We start from the raw sequence: 19579 nt of genomic DNA, 5'->3' as shown, positions 1-19579 counted from the left end.
TCTTTAAGAATATGTACCGTTATTTTATTGTGTTGTAATATATAGTCCTTAAAAAACAAAGGGTCCATGGTCCTTGCACACAGCAGGTGACTCAGCAGGTGGGGTAACTGGCGACGCGGAACCGACTCTACTTAACCAGTTCAAACTCCAGTCTTAAATTGAACCTTAGTTATTGTTTATTAAGAGTTTAGTAAGGATGTAAAAATTGTTATCAGTTGTCATAGGCATTACTACGCAATCGGTATGTCTGAATTAAATTTACATACAGTGTTCCCGAGTGACCGAACGACATGTTTCCCACCCCCACCTCGCTCGACCTAATTGTAATGCAATAGTGGGCACCGTGCGGACATTACGTTAGCGGCCTCCGTGCCTTGCGTCCATCTGCCGCTATGGTCTGTGACGATGGGCTGCACGCCTCATCGCCCACAGTCCCGCGCAAGTCTCTACGCCGGTTATCATCCACCAGGGGTTTCAAAACCCATTCAGAGTTCACCTGGATACGTGTATTTGAAGGGCTCCACCCGTACTCGGTTGATGCTCCCAGTAAATTAGTAAAGGTGTCCAATAATACCACAGCAGAAGACGTAAACAAAAAACTTGGGTTTAGTGAGGAACTGACATTATGGCTGCAAATTGGCGAACAGACAAGAAGACTGGAATCATATGAATATCCATGGAGGATTCAGGAGCAATTTCTTATGAAACTCGGATGGAGATCAGAGGCTCGTCGGCTTCGCTTGGCTGTGGATCCTGAGATGCGACACAGTCTGCGATGGTGTGCTGGACCGGCGTCGCGATCTAGTGGAGTGTATAAGTCCGGAACCGTGTATGTTCTTAAAGGTCATGTTTTTCCACAGTGGAAACCAAGGTCTGCACAAATTTTTGGATCGCAATTACATATTTTAGGTAAGCACGATCATAGCCATAGGGCTAGCTTTATTAGACATATGTTCGACTCTTTTATTGATCTCTAAAATCTCTCTTTATCTGTCCAGGAACAACTTGGGACAAAATTGAATTGAGTGCGGGAACTATTGAGTTCTGCCCGCCTAAAGCGCAGAGGTTGGTGATATGCATTAAGCCTCGTTGGCAAGGCAACAATCTGTTAGATTCAGGACTAAATCACTTATTTTTGGGATTCAGTACAGTATGGGAGAGAAATATGTGGTTCAACTGGCTTAAAGATGTAAGTACTATGGATGAAGTTAAGTTCGATCTAGGGCTTGTACATGGTTCTAGAGTTCCATTCAATATGCATGAGTGATTTTAAATGCTTGCAAATATGTTTCTTGCGTTGGTAGTGTCTCGGATCACTGTTTTGAGTTATGAGCAAATGATTGAGAATTCCGGTACACTTCTCAAACTAACGAACCATTCGCATAGGTACAGCAAATTACTAGAAATCTTTTTACCTAAGTGAATTCATAATTATAAAATTTGATTAGGGTTGTGTTCAAATTTAAAATAAACGTTCTTCTATCTAGTAAAGAGTAAAAAAATATTTTAATATATGTGCTATGCATTCGTTAATCTCCGAAAAATACTATGTAATAAAAATATTATTTGTACCTTCTGAGTTGTTTTAAGTAAGGTTGATATAACGATACGCTAAATGTTCTCTTAATAGGTTTTTTTAGAATAACCAAATCCATAGTGATCAAAATTAGTTACGTTACTAATAAATTCATAGAACATCGCGTGCGCATTACCCTGCAAGTGTCACGCTCGAGATAACTAAAGTTAGCGGGGCAGGTGTACCAAACCCAGACAGTCAAATCGCAGGTATCACTCAGTCGTGCTTTCGCGTACCCAAAGTTAACTGAGACTTTGCCGAATAAATAGTTTTGTAGAAACATGTGAAGATCGCAAGGCCACTCATAAGTCACTTTTCAACAAGCGTGACCGGAATAATAAAACGAATGGAAGTTATTACATAGTCTTTGGGAATAACAATGCTGAGGTCGACGGTCTCGTGCTTAAACTGCAATCTAATGTGTGGTAGATTATAAAACCTTGAATATACGTAAAATGATATCTGAGGACAATGATAGTTTGGATGTGTTTATACAAAGTGAGGATGTGTTTTTGGATAGTCTAGAACCAACGATATATAGGGGAAAAATTAACTCGGTGCGTCAATTTTACTGCCTATTAATTATATACTTAGTTTATAACAAGTTCCAGTGCCTTCTAAACAATTTTCTTTTTTTGAGATATTTTTGTTTGAAAGAGTCGTTCCAAAACACTCATCTATATATATCAACATGTTAAGCTGATTAAGTTGATCATTGACAAGTTTTGTAGGGTTCATAAAAGTTCTATTTTCTAATAAATTAAATGACAACATAAATTCTCTTTTTAATGTAATTTAAATTATATGAATAGTGAATGCATATTTTCTATCTATTTTTGCTGACTGAAACTTCATCAATACAATTAGTATTTATTAGGAACTTAACATTTATCTAAAACTTTTTGAAAGTGCTTAAAATGTATAACCTACCCCTACAACGTTAATGCGAAAACATACTAGTTATCTAATATTTAGAATAAATACATTCATTTGAATTGAATAACATTATTATTTTTTCTAATTAACTCTTTATCCAGCTCCGTCATGCCCTAGTTTATACGACAGTATTAGCGAAGGATCTAGTCTCGAATATCGGGAAAATATTACGCCTACAGGAACAATGTTAGCACTTTTGTTTCCTCTTAATTGCTTTGTATTTAAGTGTATTTTACAGTATTCTATTTTAAGCATATTTAAGGCCATCGTTTTTATTCCTTATTATAAAAAATCCCGATTCGAAATTTGCTGGCGTACTAAGTATACTCGTATGTTCCAGGCCACACAAAGTACGCAGCCACCGAATGTATTGGACCTCAGTGGTGGTGGTAGATCTTGTCTTGCGACGGCCCTCGCACAGCATGGAGCAGATTTTGCTCTACGCGTTCTTCGCATGCGCGGGAATGCCTTATACAATTTACCGCAACAAACATGCATGCTACAGGCCCTGACTCATCTGGATATAAGCAATAACAATATTTCAGAACTTCCGAAAGAAATGTCTCAACTAGTACAGTAAGTAACCGTTAACATATTATATTACATATTAGATTGGTCAACGTTGTACCGAAATCAATATTAATTTCAATGCCGGCCGTATAAAAATAGTTTTATTTTATTTTAGAATTAATAATATTTTAAACTGATAAATTCAAATAGAGATTAAGGAGATTATGACATAGAAACGCACGGCTTTTTATCAAGTAACCTTTTTAATTATTGTGCCGTGCATTGCAGAGAGACTATATATAATAATAACTTAATGTATCAACATTCCGTATAAATAAGTTATTATTTCATAAAAAAAACATCAACTAATTATAAATTTACGTGTATGAGAAAACAAATGTTTGTTTCAACGCAAAAAATTGTATTTAATTTTTTCTTGATTTAAAGACCTGCAGTCCGCAAATTGATAATATTTAATAATACACATACATACATATTCTTAAGAGTTTTGTTTAAAAATCTTGATTTTTGAAGGGGATTGTAAACCATGGCCACCACGCCACAGAGGTAGGCGAATGATGCAATTTTAATTGGTCCGGCGTAGATGCTCTGTATGAAGCGTTTGAATAGGCACTTCTTTGGTTTTATGGATTCCATTTCTTTACGGTCGGTCAACGAAGCGTAGCCGTTAGTAGGTACCTCTAGCCTCGGTGTGCTCATTGCTTAAATAGTTTACGTACTGCGAAAAATACAAATCATCATGTGAAATAATTTTTTTCCTTATGACACACAGTTGTGGTTTTTAATATATTTTTAAATCCAATGACGATGTAGATGGTGCTATAGAAGGGTTTCTTTTTCCCTTTTATAAGAAAGAATTAATATTGAATTCATATGTTTTGAAATATAAGTCAGATAATTTTACTCAAAATTTGGTACTGCATTATTCACCTCACTATTATTCGAGTTTCCTATAAAATGTATATTTATGTAATATCTAATATTTATCGACTGTGTGGTCTACATTTTTTATTTTACTTGTATTTAATTAAAAGTCTCTACATCATATCCCACCCCCTTACATTATTATGTATAATATATGTTTAAATATTAAATAGATATAGTATTTTTGTTCTGTTTATTATTATTTTTGTATTTTTTGTCCAATTCGTTTTCATTTCATCGTTAACTATTAAGTTACTTACAATTAATTTATATTCGTGAGGTTTTTTTTAAGTGTTTATATTTTATTTTTATGTCCTATTTTTTTAAATAGCTTATAAGTTTCGCACATTACAAATAATATAACGTACGGAGAGACCATTTTATTTCTTTTAATTTGTATCATTTAGTTAATTGTATTAATTACTAGATGACTCGGTTTACTTCGTATCACCTCCATACCTGTGTGGTCTGTTTGAAAGTTGGAACACAAATTTCTGAAGGCATCTTTAAATATATTACACCCAAGCGCCCATTTTTTTTCTAAAAAGATACTTCAAATATTCATTCGACTGTCGTTTTTAAGTTTTCTTTATTTATTATTTATGTTTCGGCACCTTCCCTGAACTTCCACAAACATTTCAAGATCATAATTAGTTATTAATTATATATATTTATGTATGTAATTAGAAACTCCATAGCTCTTACGTGACAGGATATACGAGTACAACAGCTATAGAAACCAAATTTGATAGCACTATCAGTCATAAAAGTCATAGAAAGACATGTACTACGTACACATGTTACATCACAAAGAACGGTTGTCAGTAATTGACGAGATATATCCGTTGTGTGCCAATTTTTTGAGTGAGTACGCCGTGCACCAAGTACTGGGCTATCTACATCTGTGCAGCGACGCGTGCGCACCTTCACTTGCTGTTCGCGCAACCCCCAACAATGTCCTTGGTTTTTTCGTTCCCTTTCGTTTCCCTTAAATAACTGTCAAACTTTATGTTCGGTGTATGTCACTTTTATACATATTTACGCACGTCATATGTAAAACATGCAAGATAATTTTCGTCAACAGTTTTGGAAACATATTATTAGGATGTAGTTGATCGCAGTCACACATTCAAGTGATATACCTTGAGCAGTATTGCATATTGAGCAGTGGGTATTTAATTACATCATTTTAATCTACTAAAACACCTAAGGTATATGACAACTTCATTATATAGAAATATTTAGTATCAAAACTGCTACCTGAGCAGTTTACTCAGGTTAAAAAATAATAGGGTTTTATTGTTATACGTGTGCAGTGTGCACGGTAATTTTAAGTGAAAAACAGTTGTAAGTAGAATAAAAATAGAAAACAAGAACAGAGTAGTGTAATTGGGCACTTTCCTTTGTTAAATATCTTGATTAAATTAATTTAGACTTAAATTACTTGTTAGACTTAAGTTAGGCTAGATTGTAATGCCCAATGATGTCTCAGTGAAGAAAGGTTTATTAATTCATCTAAAGGCAAGTTAAATCAGGCATGTAGTTAAATACTTTGTTCTAAAGAAAACAATAAATCTGCAGATGTGAACACTATCATTGCAGGTTTAGATCTCAAGGTATGAAATAACTTATAATTGCCAGTCTTATCTTAAGGAACTTGAAGCCAATTAAGGGAGCCGATTGCATATTTTGTTTTTCTATTTTGCATCTTCCGTTAATTCTATTGTTTCCCAAAACGGAAATAAAGTTCTTTATAAACTGCATAATAGCTTATTAATGTTAAAAATGGGTTTTAATTATTTTTGAGATAGATATAAATATATTGGAAGTTAAGTCTCTGGCTACTCCGTGAAATATGTTCACAACCAAATATAGAAATATTCTGTCAATGGTAATAGTAACGTATATAGTAGAAATATAAATAGATTAAATATATATTTTTTAACTTTATATAATACAAATTAATTACATTACGTTACATTACACATTTCAGACATTACAATCTGGCCTAACTTAAGTAAGCTAATAAGTAATTTATTTACTAAGAACTTGGGCACAAGTACATATTGTGTATACAAATAACGTATATAAGTTTTTATTGATTGTGTTATTCGTATTTTACTTATTCGATGAAGTTTAAATATACCTTATATATAAATACCTTAATTTTTCCCCAAACTCTAATTGTGCACTTCACGGTATAAATATATTATATATTACCGTTATGCATATTACATTATATTATTCAAACTTTGCGTTTTATTAAATTTACTTCTTTGTTTTTTTTTCTGTTACGTAAAATACATCGCTCTAGTACTCTGTCATAGTTTTTATTTAATAAAAGAGGAAATGATTACATAGATTTGTAGATAAACAATGTGTAACATCGATTGTGTATCCCGGTCTTGCGTTTTATTGCGATACACGTGAGCAGTGGGGCGGCGCGCGCGCAGTCTTGGTCAGTTACATACGTGAATTCTTCAGACATTAACACCTCACGAATTAAATTAATCAATTGAGAATTTTTAAATAAATAATTACACAGTAACGTGAATTGTGAATATGAAATTGATTGGAACATGATGTGACCTTTTTAATCTGGTGAGCATTTGTTTTTATGACGGTTATATTTGGCTATTATTATATTCAAAATTAATGTTATTTAAAAAAATAATTGCTCCAGTAGATTAATTAGGCAATGATATAATTTGATTTGAGCTATTATTTTTGTAATTATATAACATCCATATATTATATACAATCTATCAAAACAATAATTTATAAAGTAGGTTCTCTTATTTAGTTGCGATCACCTTTCCTTTCAGATCTCGGCTGAGGTCAGTTAAATCTAAATTTCTTTATTCACGGTGAATGCCTTTCTAGAGCGTATAACCTAGGTGTGTGGTCACCACAGAATTCTCTAATTTATAAAATTTAATTATTTTAAACGACTTGTTCAATACGGACTTATCCGTATATTGATAGACATTTTAATGCAATTTGGTTTATCTTACACGAGCAGCCTCTTTATTTATTACTTATATACAGCATAAATAAAGTCCAAAAACATATTAAAGTTTCTTACGGCTGGAATAAATAGCTTTTACATATTAAGAAAACACTTTTTAAACGGATTGAAGCTATGTATTATTATTATAAACTTGCTGTAAAGCACGCGAAAAAGTGTTTTCTTAATGTGTAAAAGCTATGTTAACAAAATACAATACTAAATGTACTTCATATTACCCACTGAAAATGTATAATTGTGAAATAATTTTTTGAAATTGATACAGTTCTGTAGTTTTTGTGTATTCGTTACAAACATAGGTACAAAGATAAAAATCTTAGCCTTTTTAAATATTAGTATTAATTTGCATGTTTCATCAGTAATTCAGGGTTTTGATTAAACATCTTGTAAACTTTGATTTAAGCGGTAATAGGCAATGTTCGTGATTATAAGAACTAACATGTATCGTCTTTAATAACGAAGTGACTTTCTCTATTTACGTGTTATTTGTTACCACTTCATCATTGTAATTTTTTTGACGTGGAGGTTATATATAATTTATCGTGCTCAACATTTCAGTGTTGCAAAAAAGTAATAATAGTCAATCCGGCGAAAAAAAACAATTCCTTTACCAAATAGGAAATATAAAATAGATTGCCTAATGCCAGGCATGTTGTAATTGAATAAACGCATGTAAAAAAATGCGCAATCATGATAATTGAAGTAACGTTGGAGCTCATTTAAATATATTTTTTTATATAGAGGCATTGATTCTTATCTACCTATTATGTATATAATTTAATTAAACAATTTTAATATTTGTCTTTGCGCCTGTATCTTATTAGTTAATAGATATTACTGGTAAAGTTAAGTTAAAAGTTTTGGGTTTAAATAACAAGTCTTGGGTTCCGAACTAATTTTAATCATTCAATTAAATTATTTTAAGGTTAGAAGAGCTACAAGTAAGCGACAATGAACTAAGATCTCTCGACATCGTTCTACAACTTCCACATCTACGAATAATCGTAGCGGCGCGAAATATGATCACTAACTTTGGAGTAAGTAATATTAAATACAAATACATATCGTAGATCATATAACATCTTTCGTATAATCCTTAGTAACAGTTGCTATTTAATTTTTGATGTTGTTACTCTTGCGAACGCTCTCTGAGAATATTTTGAAAGACCCTCAAAAGTATTATGGCTAAATTTCTATTTAAATGCCTGTCATAACAAAGAGAGGTCACAGAGTAAATAACAGATTTGTGTATATTGTTTGAATTTTAATAGAGGAAACTGATATATATCAAGATACCTTCGTAGTTTCCGTACACATTCCCTACTCTCAGAAGGTTGCCTCAGGGCCGAGGGCATTACAGCCTTGCTATTCGTTATGTTTTGAAAACAGTTGGCTATGCGAACAAATTTTGTAGGGTCGATTCCCAGCTAAACAATATACTTTCGTCTTAACATAAACTGATCAGCTACGGGCTGTAAACAAAAAAATAACCATTTTTAACTATTGCGTTTGGAAATTTCAGATGAGTTCAAGACCTATGAGTCCTAGCGATGAAAGGAAATGCGAACATCGTTCACCTCTTACTAATGTTGATCTTCGTCATAACAGATTAAAAGGAAGTATTATTCTTGGTAATTATGAGGTGAGTTCTCTATAATTATATCCGTTATTTGAATATAAATATTGTATAGATATCGTTCCAATAAATATTTGTACGAGATTATATAGATTTTATTTAAGTCTAATACCAATGTCACAATTCTCTATTAGGAGAACGAAATTATGGAGGGAAAAGGAGTTGATTTGATATTTACTATTAAGAAAACTCAAGCCGAAATAAATGAAAGTGAAGGAAGTGGTCGGATGAATTAAGAAAGACAATTGGCAATTTCGGATAGGCTTTACGAAGGATAGGTTAAAATGGAGTGTTAGACCACTTTCTTTTGCTCAGAAGCACATGTCACAAGTTTTACAATTAAGCATTGACTAGTTCCTTTATTTTATATAAGTCACACTTTAATTAAAAAAAAACTGTGTGTATTCGTAAAGTTGTAAAGAAATAAATAGGGTTTTTTTATTTATTGTATTAAGAAATAGTTGAACATTCAAACCTTTTAATCGCATCGGAAAAAGATTTATAAACATTATTTCGACAAAAGCTGCATTTCCCCAGTTAATGTTAGACCCCGAACACAGAATTAACTGCAGAACCTATACCTTTAGTTCAGAAGCTTTAAATGGACGGAAATGAAATATATTCTATGGAATTGCATAAAATATAGTACCAACAAATCATATACGTACAAGATATAGTCTAAGTCTCTACCGTGATAGGGAAAAGGTATGAGTAAAATAAAGAAAAATGCCAATATTAAATAATTTCAGCATCTGGTAACCCTAGACATTTCTCACAACGCTGTGGAAGTCCTTGTATTGTCATCTCTACGCGGTCTAAGGGAGTTATACGCATCACACAATGCGATACAACACGTGGCCTTACATGGTGCCTCGCTACGAGTACTACGGGCTCCTTTTAATCGTAAGTTTACCCTTAGCATACGTGATTATCAAATATTTGTATGGAATGGATCCTCAGTGGGATAATTTGGAACTAAACGAAATACGAAATCATATGTTCGATATTATTTGTCTCTCTCGTCAACAAAAACAATTAAAAAGTTTATTAAGTGTTCAGTTTGTATATTTTCTAGTTATAAAAAATCCTTTACAACAGCCCAAAAATGTCTATTAAGCTTTGTACCTGCCGACTTAATATAATATCCACCAAATAAATACATATACATATTCTGATTTAAAAAAATCTATTTCAGATTTGGAGAGTCTAACCACATCAGTTCCGCCTATAAACCTAATAGAGTTAGACTTATCACACAACAAGTTAACGTCATTACCCCAATGGCTCAGTGGTTGTTCTGACTTAACAAAACTTTACGCAAGCAACAATCAGCTGACATCCCTCCCTGAACACCTGTTCTGCAGTGAACTCTCCAGTCTTAGCCATTTGCACTTAGCCCATAATAAAATATCGACAATACCGTCGATGCCTCGTCTCAGGTCACCTCTCAAAGAACTCCTCTTACACAATAACTCTATTCAAGCTCTTCCAGAAAACTTCTTTTCTGTCTGCGATAGGTTGTGTGTATTAAACCTCGCAAATAACAGATTAAGTCGATTACCACGAATTAGGGGTGTCTCCTCACATATTCTAGAACGCCTTTACTTAACAGCTAACTGTTTGAATGAAGAATCCATCGACGTCATAGCCACATTCAGAGGCTTGAAGATATTACACATGGCCTATAATTGCTTGACAAGTTTACCGGAAAATTTCTTCAACTTCTGGCCTGAAATGGAGGAACTTGTCGTATCCGGAAATTCTCTAACGAAACTTCCAGATAGTTTGCCTCAAGTTAATAATCTGAAAGTTGTGAGGGCTCATTCGAATCGGCTAAGATCTGTTCCCATGTTTGCTTGTAGCGCTTCTGTGAAAGTGCTAGATTTTGCACACAATGAATTAGATAGTGTAGACCTGAGACTTCTTGCTCCGAAGCAGTTGAAGTTTCTGGATATATCTTGTAATCAGAGACTGCAAGTTGATGAATCACAATTTAATGCATATAAATGTCAAAGGCCCTTAAGCTTAATCGATGTCACCGGCCGGAACTCAGCGGCCTGGTCTCAAAAAACATCTTATCATGAGGAACTCTCCGGAACTACGCCCTGGGTAACAGGTTTTTCAGAATGTCCAAGTAAAGTGTTACGATTATCTTGTGGACAAATACGTCTTCCATCATTTTGTAACAAAGAAGGTCTTTTCGCTGTCATAGACGGAGAAAACGATACAGAAGTGACGAAAATATTGCAGACAAGCTTACCTGGATTGCTTTTAGAAGAAAAGTCTATTAAGGAAACTGTCAATGAATATATGAAATATGTCGTTTTATCAGCACATAGAGAACTAAAGGAGAAGGGACAGAGAAACGGTGCCTCACTTATTATGTGTCATTTGTCTCAGATAAATGTGCCCGAAAATGGATTCGGACAAACAACTAGGCGATACAATATGAGATTGGCTAATGTAGGCGACACTAAAGCCGTATTAAGTCGACGAACTGGACCATTATGTTTAGGCGCAGAGAATAATAAAAGAATAGGATATTCCTCACGATTCCCCAACACTGTGCCAGACCCAGATGTGATTCAAACTGTGATAAAAGAGGATGACGAATTCCTCATACTTGGTAATGGTAAATTCTGGAGTGCTGTATCTGTTGAAGCTGCAATATCCGAAGTTCGATCGGAACGAAATCCTGTTCTAGCAGCCAAACGGCTACAAGATTTGGCACAAAGCTACGGCGTGGAAGATTGTATTTCTGTGGTGATAGTGAGGTTTGATACTGTACGTTCCGATGTTGACTTACTAATGCGAGAGTTGCGACAAACAATAAACACAACTAAACCAGTTTGTCGATCTGACTGCTGTTGCTCACGTTTAGAACCCTGCTGCCATTCGATATCTCCAAAATCGAATAGTGATCGTTCGTCTCCGAGCGGTCAAAGCGATAGACCTCTTAGCGAATCCCTCAGCCAACAGCATTACGCAAGTGTCCGGTCGCATAATAGAGCTTCAGAAAGAAAACCACGGGGTGGAGTCGCTAGAGCTATCCGGGTCCGCGTTGAGGAAGACAAGGAAGAACGTAAAGAAGAAATCCCATCATCAGAGGAACAATTCAAATGCTGGGAATATATGTTGGAACAAAACACGCAAATGATATTCGATAAAGAACTGGATAATCTATCCAAAGGAATAAAAACAGATACGAATACTCTAAAAGGTGTCAAAGGATTATCTGGCAGCAGTCCGCAACTACATTTGGCAGGTAAACAACCGAAACTACCATTTCTTTCGAAGCATTTCGGAAGTGCAAGATCGTTTGGCACTGCTCTTAAGCCAGAATTCCGTTTTGGATCTGGTCGTATGCCTAATTGTGGTCCAAACGCTGCGTACTTTGGTTCTCTTCAAAGGCTAATGCCCTATCATTTGGAGTACGATTTCGCTGTGATACAAGAGAAAAATGCGCAATCCCAAGAATCACTTGATCTCGAAGGTCGAATGCAGCAATATTGGGGTGTAGCAACTACAGAACTATAAATTATTGAAAATGCCTGTAAATAAAACTTGACTTTAGCACAATATGGTTTATTATTTATTTACATATAACATAATATATGATATCTCTCGACTAGATTCTTTGCACAAAGTATTACTATGGACTTAATTAATGAGCTATTTGATAGATTTTTAATTACATTCATTGTATATACAGTATTCTGTTAAATATGTGATCGTAAAACATTTACATTACAATAAAACACTTGATTATGTAATTACGTTAATTACATTGAATTAAAACAGGGCTCCTTAGACTTTAATCAGAATTTCTTAATAGGTACATGCGTAAATCATATTAGATACATTTAATTATTTACAATTCAATATAAATTAGTTACTTTATTAAACATATTCTAATATTTACACAAATTACGAAATGTTTACAACGCTGCGCTTTTAAATTACTTTTAAAACAATTTGTCTAAGTAAAAACCAATCCTAGTAAAAACATTGCACGAAAAAGTATTGTTAGATTTATTATCATTATATAATTTATTGCCTTGAAGTCTGTAACGATATTTTATTCTAACGGACTTCAAAAACCTGGATCTCATCAATTCAGTTTTTAATTTACTTCATATTTTTATAAATCAGATTATCGGTACTGGATGTGATAACGCTTATGTATACTATATATATATTACTCTGGGTAGTACAGGTTTCATTATACATATAAGCAAACCCGTATATCAATAATTATGACTCTAAATTTTTAGCATTAGCATTTAAGCGTGAGCTATCAGTTTGGGTCCCATTCAAATTAGAAACTACACTCAACGTAAGAAATTTTCAATACCTACAGAATGTTCTGAGATTTACTTTAAACGCGATAGTTAACTCGATGAATCGTGTTATAATAACTCTTCAGAACGGTTAGAAAACGAACGGTTATTGGTCACAGCGCGAACACACACTCACATAAAAGATAAACGTGCAGCTAAATAAGTGGCCAAGGACTCGAGCTGTTCACCTCGCTATTCAATAAGTAATAACAATTCATAACAATTTTGTAGTGGCAAAGAATTTAAACCATACCTGTACGTAACGTCTACTCAATGAAAACTGTATTACCCGCTATTGAAATTGTTTTTAAGTCACATTTCACGTTTAACAACAAGTTCGAGCGGTTGCAATGCAATATGCGGCGGGCAGGGCGCGGGCAGCGTTTGGGGCGCTAAGTGCCCGTGCGCTGGCGGTGGCCGCCGCTAGGGATATCCTCGAGGTGAATAATGCTCACCGAGCCACGAGTCTGGTGATGGGGGGAAGTCGGGGTAGCCACCTGCAGCGGGGGATGACGAGCTGCTCATGTCTGATGCACCGCCGGTAGCAAGACCGCCGCTTATGGCTTGACCTGTTGATCATTATCACATCATGACAGATTTGTAAATCGAAAACAAAATCTTTATGTTTAAATTTCTAATAAAGATAGTTCAAATAACTTGTTTATTCGGATTTAAACAATAAGTTTTTCTTAGTTTAAAAATCCAAATAAATTTATGCTCTTACCTATGTACATAAACTATGACTTAAGTAGTCATAGTTTATGTACGTACAGTAAAAGCGAGAAATTACTTAAAGCAGTTTTTAAGATTCTAAGAAATTAGTTTAAGATTCTGTAATAAATGAATATCAATTCAAAATGCTAACAAACTCAGAACAACATATAGTAGTTATAAATTATTAAATATAAAAGCTTGGGCGTTTGCTAAATTTTCAATAAAACTACTTTGGTATATAAAGAAACAATATTACTATATACGTAATATGACATGAATATCTTTAAAGTACCTGAAAAAAGTACATTACAATAATTATAAGTGTATACCGATATTGGTGTAGACTAGGTGGTCGGGCGGGTAGTGGTAATGTGCGTGGGGGGGCGAGTGCGCGCGCAAGTACGGCGGAGTGGCCCCGAAGCGGGAGCCCCCTACCCCCGCGGGAGAACCCTCTTCGCCACCCATTGCAGCCGTACTGTAGCTGTCGTTGCTGAGCTCTACAAACAAAAGTTACAATCAAACAATAGAAATTCAGACATTTTGTAAAAAAAGTAAATGGTTAAAACACAATATTATTTTATTAATACAATCATTCATGAACTTAATTGATGACAAAAGTAACATGCCTACTTGTTTTAGTGTTGAGGTATCTTTGTTAAATTACTACATATATCGAAATGATTACTTAAAAGTAATTTATGTTTGCTCTCGTGTCCCACTACAAATATTACTTTTAATTGTCTTAGAATAACAGCTAACTGAAATGTAGCTCCAATAATTGGTTAACTTACCATGATGACTAAACGAATCCAAGTCGATTTTAAGCTCATCTTTGTCGAGTAAGCGGTCGTGTCTGGGTGAACCTCCGCCCGAGCCTTTCATGGATCTGAAATATTGTGACCACCGCGTCCGCCCTGCGTCTTTTTTCAGTCTTTTCTCTTTTGCTCTTCTGTAATAATATCTTTTTTTATATTCAAATCTATAGCATGTCTATTTCTATATAACCAAATGACCAATAGTGGGATTGCAATTGTTTTGTCTTAATCGTAAAGGAGATTTTGGATAATTTTCATATGCAGTCACCCGAGTCCGTCTTAAGAGTCTTATCCTAATACAGTATAATTTAAATTTTACCTTATTCATATAAATAGTATAATACCTTTTCTAACACTATTTATTCATTCGCGAAGGAAAAGGCAATGAAAATTAAGTTATTTAAGTGTTAATTAAATCATAAATAATAATAAATCATTAATGTTAAATAAGCATAAATAAAAGGAAGACTTCTACATAATATCGTCAAGACTTTTAAAAGAAAATACACAAAGGTAGCGAGCAAACCATACATAAGTTACATAGAACGTTTTGCGTGTGTTATTAGCGTAGCAGGGAGCCGACCGAAGCTTTTAACAAAAAGCTTAATTAAAGTGCCTTCCCCGCGGACCTGCTGCGATGTAATCGCACTGGATTATTGGAACAACGCCCTAAATTACGTACTTCATATTATCGGGGTAATATGTTCGATACATTACGGTAATTGTATTGGAATTGATGTCAGTTCTTTAGGTCGGTCCGGTATGGTATATACGTAGTGTCGTAATAATCTTAATTTACTGTCTACTATATACGATATCAATCATTGTATTTCATAGAGGAAAATGATATATTTCTGTACCTAAGCAAACATTTTTGTTTCATAATATTTAAATAATTCCTTCATAACTTTATACATAAATGAAGCACCTAATCAAATGTACTCAAAGACAGTTAATGATAAAATCATACTACATTAATAAATTCATTACAAATTGTTCAATGTTGGACAAAAACTTGTGTTTTTAGACGAAACTGTAGTAATTGATTAAAACTAGCTATTGAATATTTGCACAAATTCAACTCGTTTGTAGGAAAATTGATAAAGGCATTGTGATAAATGCAAGTTTACGAGGCGAGGCCAAAGCGCAGGGCGTGACGGCTGCCGTGACTGAAGCAAGTCGCGCACGAAAAAACATACTATGCTATTAATAAACGATTGGACAAAGTAGAATTTATTTTTAACTTTGTAAGTTTAACATTTTCTTACTATTTTTTCCTGTCCTCTAAAATAAATCTTAGTACGATGTTTATATGCTTACATTATTATTCCTCAAAGTCACTAACTCGACATAAATAAATCTTCCTTAACGTATTAGAAGAAAAATTTATTGAACATTACAGCTAAATACGAAACGACTGACTGACATGACTGTTAAAAGCCTTTTCTTCATAAAATAACATTTTCAATTTCTAATAAGTTTATCATCAATACATCTAATAGATTAGTGTATTTCGCTGTAAAGAAAATTGTCTAAGGGACAGATTTTAGGATTATTGTCGTGCTACTATTAGGTACTATTAGGTACGCAATATATTGTAAAAGCATCAATAGGTCATGTAGGCCTCCATAGATTAAAGAGCTGAGGTCACTTTTTGTTTAACAAGGTCATCACATACAATAACCATATATCGTTATAGAACCAAGTCACCGTTCACTTAACATTAATACGAAACCATGCCTTCAATTTTGTTAAACCTAGCATACAATATATTAACGTCTTGTTAGTTTAAAAATGCATGAAAGAAAATGTTTATGCACAGTTAAGTAAATCGATTGTTTATAAGAAATTGATTTGTTACAAAAAATCAATGATGTAACACTTTAAATCCATCAGTTAATCGATTTGACGCTTTTTTTAAAATGTTATGTATCTTTAGACGTAGTTTAATACGTACACTAAATGTAGTAACTTTGCAAATTATTAAACGACTTTGTCTGTTTCGTTATATATCTTTTTAGATGATGCAGACATTTGTCTCCCCCACTCCCAACCAACTTAACTATCTAAATTAACAATTTAACATACTGAGTTATTTTTATAGTTATTAAAAGAAAACTGTGTCTGAAGTTTAAAAATTCAAAAACCGGAGTTTTTGAGATTCATCTCGAGATGGCACTTAAAACCAAATAGTTTTAAATTTTTTCCGCTTTTTGCGACATTTTCATTGACGCTGCTATCCTAATACAAAATAAAGCCCGTTTATTTACAATCTTTACAAATGAATTAACATTTGTTAATTCATTTGTTTGAATTTGTTATAATTTCTTGTTGTAATCCTAATTTCTTTCAGTACCAATGATCAGAACCCCTTTTCCAGCTTTTTACTTATTTCACTATTTATAAATTTCTCTCTCTATTAGCTTCCTAAGAACGCTTCTATATCTTCTATTTACCTTTTACTAGGGCTATCTCTTCTTCTTCTTCCCCTAGGTCCTTTCAATAACGTTTAAAGCCGGATATAGGATATAGATATAGTCGGAAAGGAGCTATCCTATTAGTCGTAGCGTAGCGAAACGTTAGTCGTTGGTAATGATATATTGATGAAGTCAATTTTTTTAACAAACAAAATTATTCCAATGAAACAGAAATATGAAAAGATTATACACCAATTACAAAAAATATATCAAACGTTTGACAACATCTCATTCATGATCATCAATGCAAAAACCACGGTAATATAAGAATTTCATATTTTCACAATACAATTTGGAAAGAAAATAGAATACGTTTGAAGAATAAAAATGTATGAAAACCCTAGAATTTCAATCAATTAATCTTCTCTTGTTACATAGGTGTCATTGTTATCTTGGAAACTTACGTTGCACTTACCTATTTTGAAACCAGACTTGTACTACTCGCATATCCAGGCCGGTGTCCTGCGCCAGCTGTTCCCGGACGTGCCTCGCAGGTTTCGGACTACTGCTATAAGCACTTTTCAGGGTTTCCAATTGTTTCGCTGTAATCGTCGTCCGTGGTCTTTTGCTCGCTGCATCCCCATCAATGGAACCATCTCCTGTCATGACAATCTTGTGTTAAAGGAAGAAAAACCAAAAGGTTAATCCTTTATTCGTTATGTCAAAGTAATGCACCTCGTCTATACAGAATGTATATCTTTTGCTATTTAACGATAATGTACATTTATCCTACCACCTAAACACGAGCAAGATATGGGATAATGATGTTTTTCGTCTGTGAGATATTTTCAAACCTGACAATGAAAATTCTAGGGACGTATTTTTATTGTTGCTACTGGATCGGTAAATCCATTGCATAATATCTTAGCTACCAGTGGAATAAGTACCTAGTATAATTTTTAGATTGCCTTTTGCGATAAGTAGAATTCGATTTTTTATTTACCTTTAGCTCTAGCCGCTTCATAATCAGGTTTACACACAAGCTTCCCGTCCTCCATTAAGTAGAATTCGTCGCCTGTGTTCAAAGTTCTGGCGCAAGCCGCACACGCAAAGCAGCGCAGGTGGTAAACATGGGACTGCGCCCGTCTAACTACTTGCGTCGGCGGGATTCCTTGCCCGCACCCTGCACATTTTGTACCGAACCGCCTAGGACAACAGCCGCAATCAAAACAACATTATCAACGTGATATTGTTACATTAATGTTCTTAATAGCTATATGACGTTCAATAATCTCATCCAAACCGAAAAAAATCTTATTAACAAGTGTAATGAAATAAATTTGATTATATCTATCTGCTTTTGGTTTTGAATTAATATTTATTTCTTTTAGTTCATGTTCATGTACCGAGACAGGACAATAATGAGGTTGGCAACAATAAGATCAGATTGGTCCTCAAATTTCTGCGTATAAATTGTAATTGAGTTTAAGCTAGTTTAATATTTTCACTTTAGTTCACTTTTTATTGATTCTAGTATAATTAAATGTAAGTTATTTTATAAAGGAGCCACTGAGACTTACTTGAAGAAATCCTCAGTGCAGTAGAGCTGATTATTTCTTGCGAAGCACTTCCCGGAGAGCATTGCACGACACTCCACACAGCGAAGACAACCCGCGTGCCAAGTGCGATCTGATACTTTGAGGACGTAGCGGTCTACGATCATCTCGTGACATCCACCACATTTCGGGATACTGGCTGCACAGAAACAAAATCTTTGGTATCCTCATGCATCTCTTTTAGCATAAAATAATAATGGCCTAAAATTCAAAAAAGGAATTGAATTTTTTTTTCCTATTAATCGAAAGCTTTTTAAATGCTGCTTATGTTCGTGTTTATGTCTGGTTGTGACTAAAAATGTGCTTTAAATGGAAACAATTGTATATGCTATGTATCGTACAGGTATATGTAACAATGTACCATGTGTTGCGTGCCAAAATAAGTTTTTTTAATTACCTCCGTAAGTTTAGTTAGCTTGTCTTGTTCAACTTACGCAAACAACGCAAAATTTGTTGTTAATCTAATGCAAAATTAAATGATGTTTAAAATAAATTTAAATCAAGGTGAGTATCGCTAATTTTTATAGATAAGTATAATTTTGGTAATAATATCACTGTTATCCCTATTCAGCAAGTGTAATATACACTTTATCAAATTAAAAATAAAAATTAAATCCTTTATCACAGAATCACTCACAAAATAGACACAGCACTCACAAATCTACATACATAGGAACACTTCAGGTAGATGTTCTAGTTGTATCGGCGGCACTCGCATATCCAGCTCATCCTCTGTACCGGGGAACATCATGGGAGCGAGCATCGCACAACCGCCCCAGACCACAGCGCCCGCCGCACTGACGCCACCCTTCCTCGCTACCCCAACCTCTTATCAGCGATGCTTTCTCATTGGCTAAGGCGCCTCTAATGATAACGAGCAACACGCCCTTCAACCAATCCAAACATACAGCACCACCCACCGATCGATTAAAGAAAATTCCCATTTCCACGCATAATATACCAATGCTCTGTGCACTTGAAGTGCTTCGTATGCGAATCGAGATGCTCTCGTTATTCTGATCATACTTTTTCAATTATTCTGGAGA

At 34.2% G+C, this 19579-nt stretch overlaps 2 protein-coding genes across 13 annotated transcripts; one reads left to right on the top strand and one right to left on the bottom strand.

Moving 5' to 3' along the window:
- The first annotated feature begins 21 nt into the window (after positions 1–21).
- Positions 22–12210, top strand: LOC123711808 (protein phosphatase PHLPP-like protein). 5 transcript variants are annotated; one of them, XM_045664613.1, is made up of 7 exons: positions 22–909; positions 999–1189; positions 2853–3088; positions 7921–8032; positions 8518–8637; positions 9381–9534; positions 9827–12210. In XM_045664613.1, the coding sequence occupies exons 1-7, from the start codon at positions 393–395 to the stop codon at positions 12166–12168; spliced, it is 3672 nt and encodes a 1223-aa protein (XP_045520569.1). In that variant the 5' UTR covers positions 22–392; the 3' UTR covers positions 12169–12210. The 5 variants fall into 5 exon arrangements, with proteins under 5 accessions (XP_045520569.1, XP_045520574.1, XP_045520571.1 ...); XM_045664615.1 differs by lacking the exon at positions 22–909 and having other exon boundaries at positions 921–1189; XM_045664614.1 differs by lacking the exons at positions 22–909; positions 999–1189 and adding an exon at positions 1675–2133.
- LOC123711811 (LIM/homeobox protein Lhx3) lies at positions 12211–19326 on the bottom strand. Of its 8 annotated transcripts, none has more exons than XM_045664628.1 (7): positions 19203–19326; positions 18498–18668; positions 17921–18129; positions 17393–17576; positions 14477–14646; positions 14015–14182; positions 12211–13540 (listed from the first exon to the last, which is right to left on the bottom strand). In XM_045664628.1, the coding sequence occupies exons 2-7, from the start codon at positions 18638–18640 to the stop codon at positions 13395–13397; spliced, it is 1020 nt and encodes a 339-aa protein (XP_045520584.1). In that variant the 5' UTR covers positions 18641–18668; positions 19203–19326; the 3' UTR covers positions 12211–13394. The 8 variants fall into 8 exon arrangements, with proteins under 8 accessions (XP_045520584.1, XP_045520576.1, XP_045520579.1 ...); XM_045664620.1 differs by having other exon boundaries at positions 18498–18672; positions 19203–19320; XM_045664623.1 differs by having other exon boundaries at positions 14477–14634; positions 18498–18672; positions 19203–19320.
- Positions 19327–19579: the final 253 nt, after the last annotated feature.

This window comes from Pieris brassicae, chromosome 7 (genome assembly GCF_905147105.1).
Source record: "Pieris brassicae chromosome 7, ilPieBrab1.1, whole genome shotgun sequence".
NCBI classification, from domain to species: domain Eukaryota; kingdom Metazoa; phylum Arthropoda; class Insecta; order Lepidoptera; family Pieridae; genus Pieris; species Pieris brassicae.
Note: the sequence above shows the minus strand (reverse complement) of the source record. Positions and strands in the feature narration are given on the sequence as shown.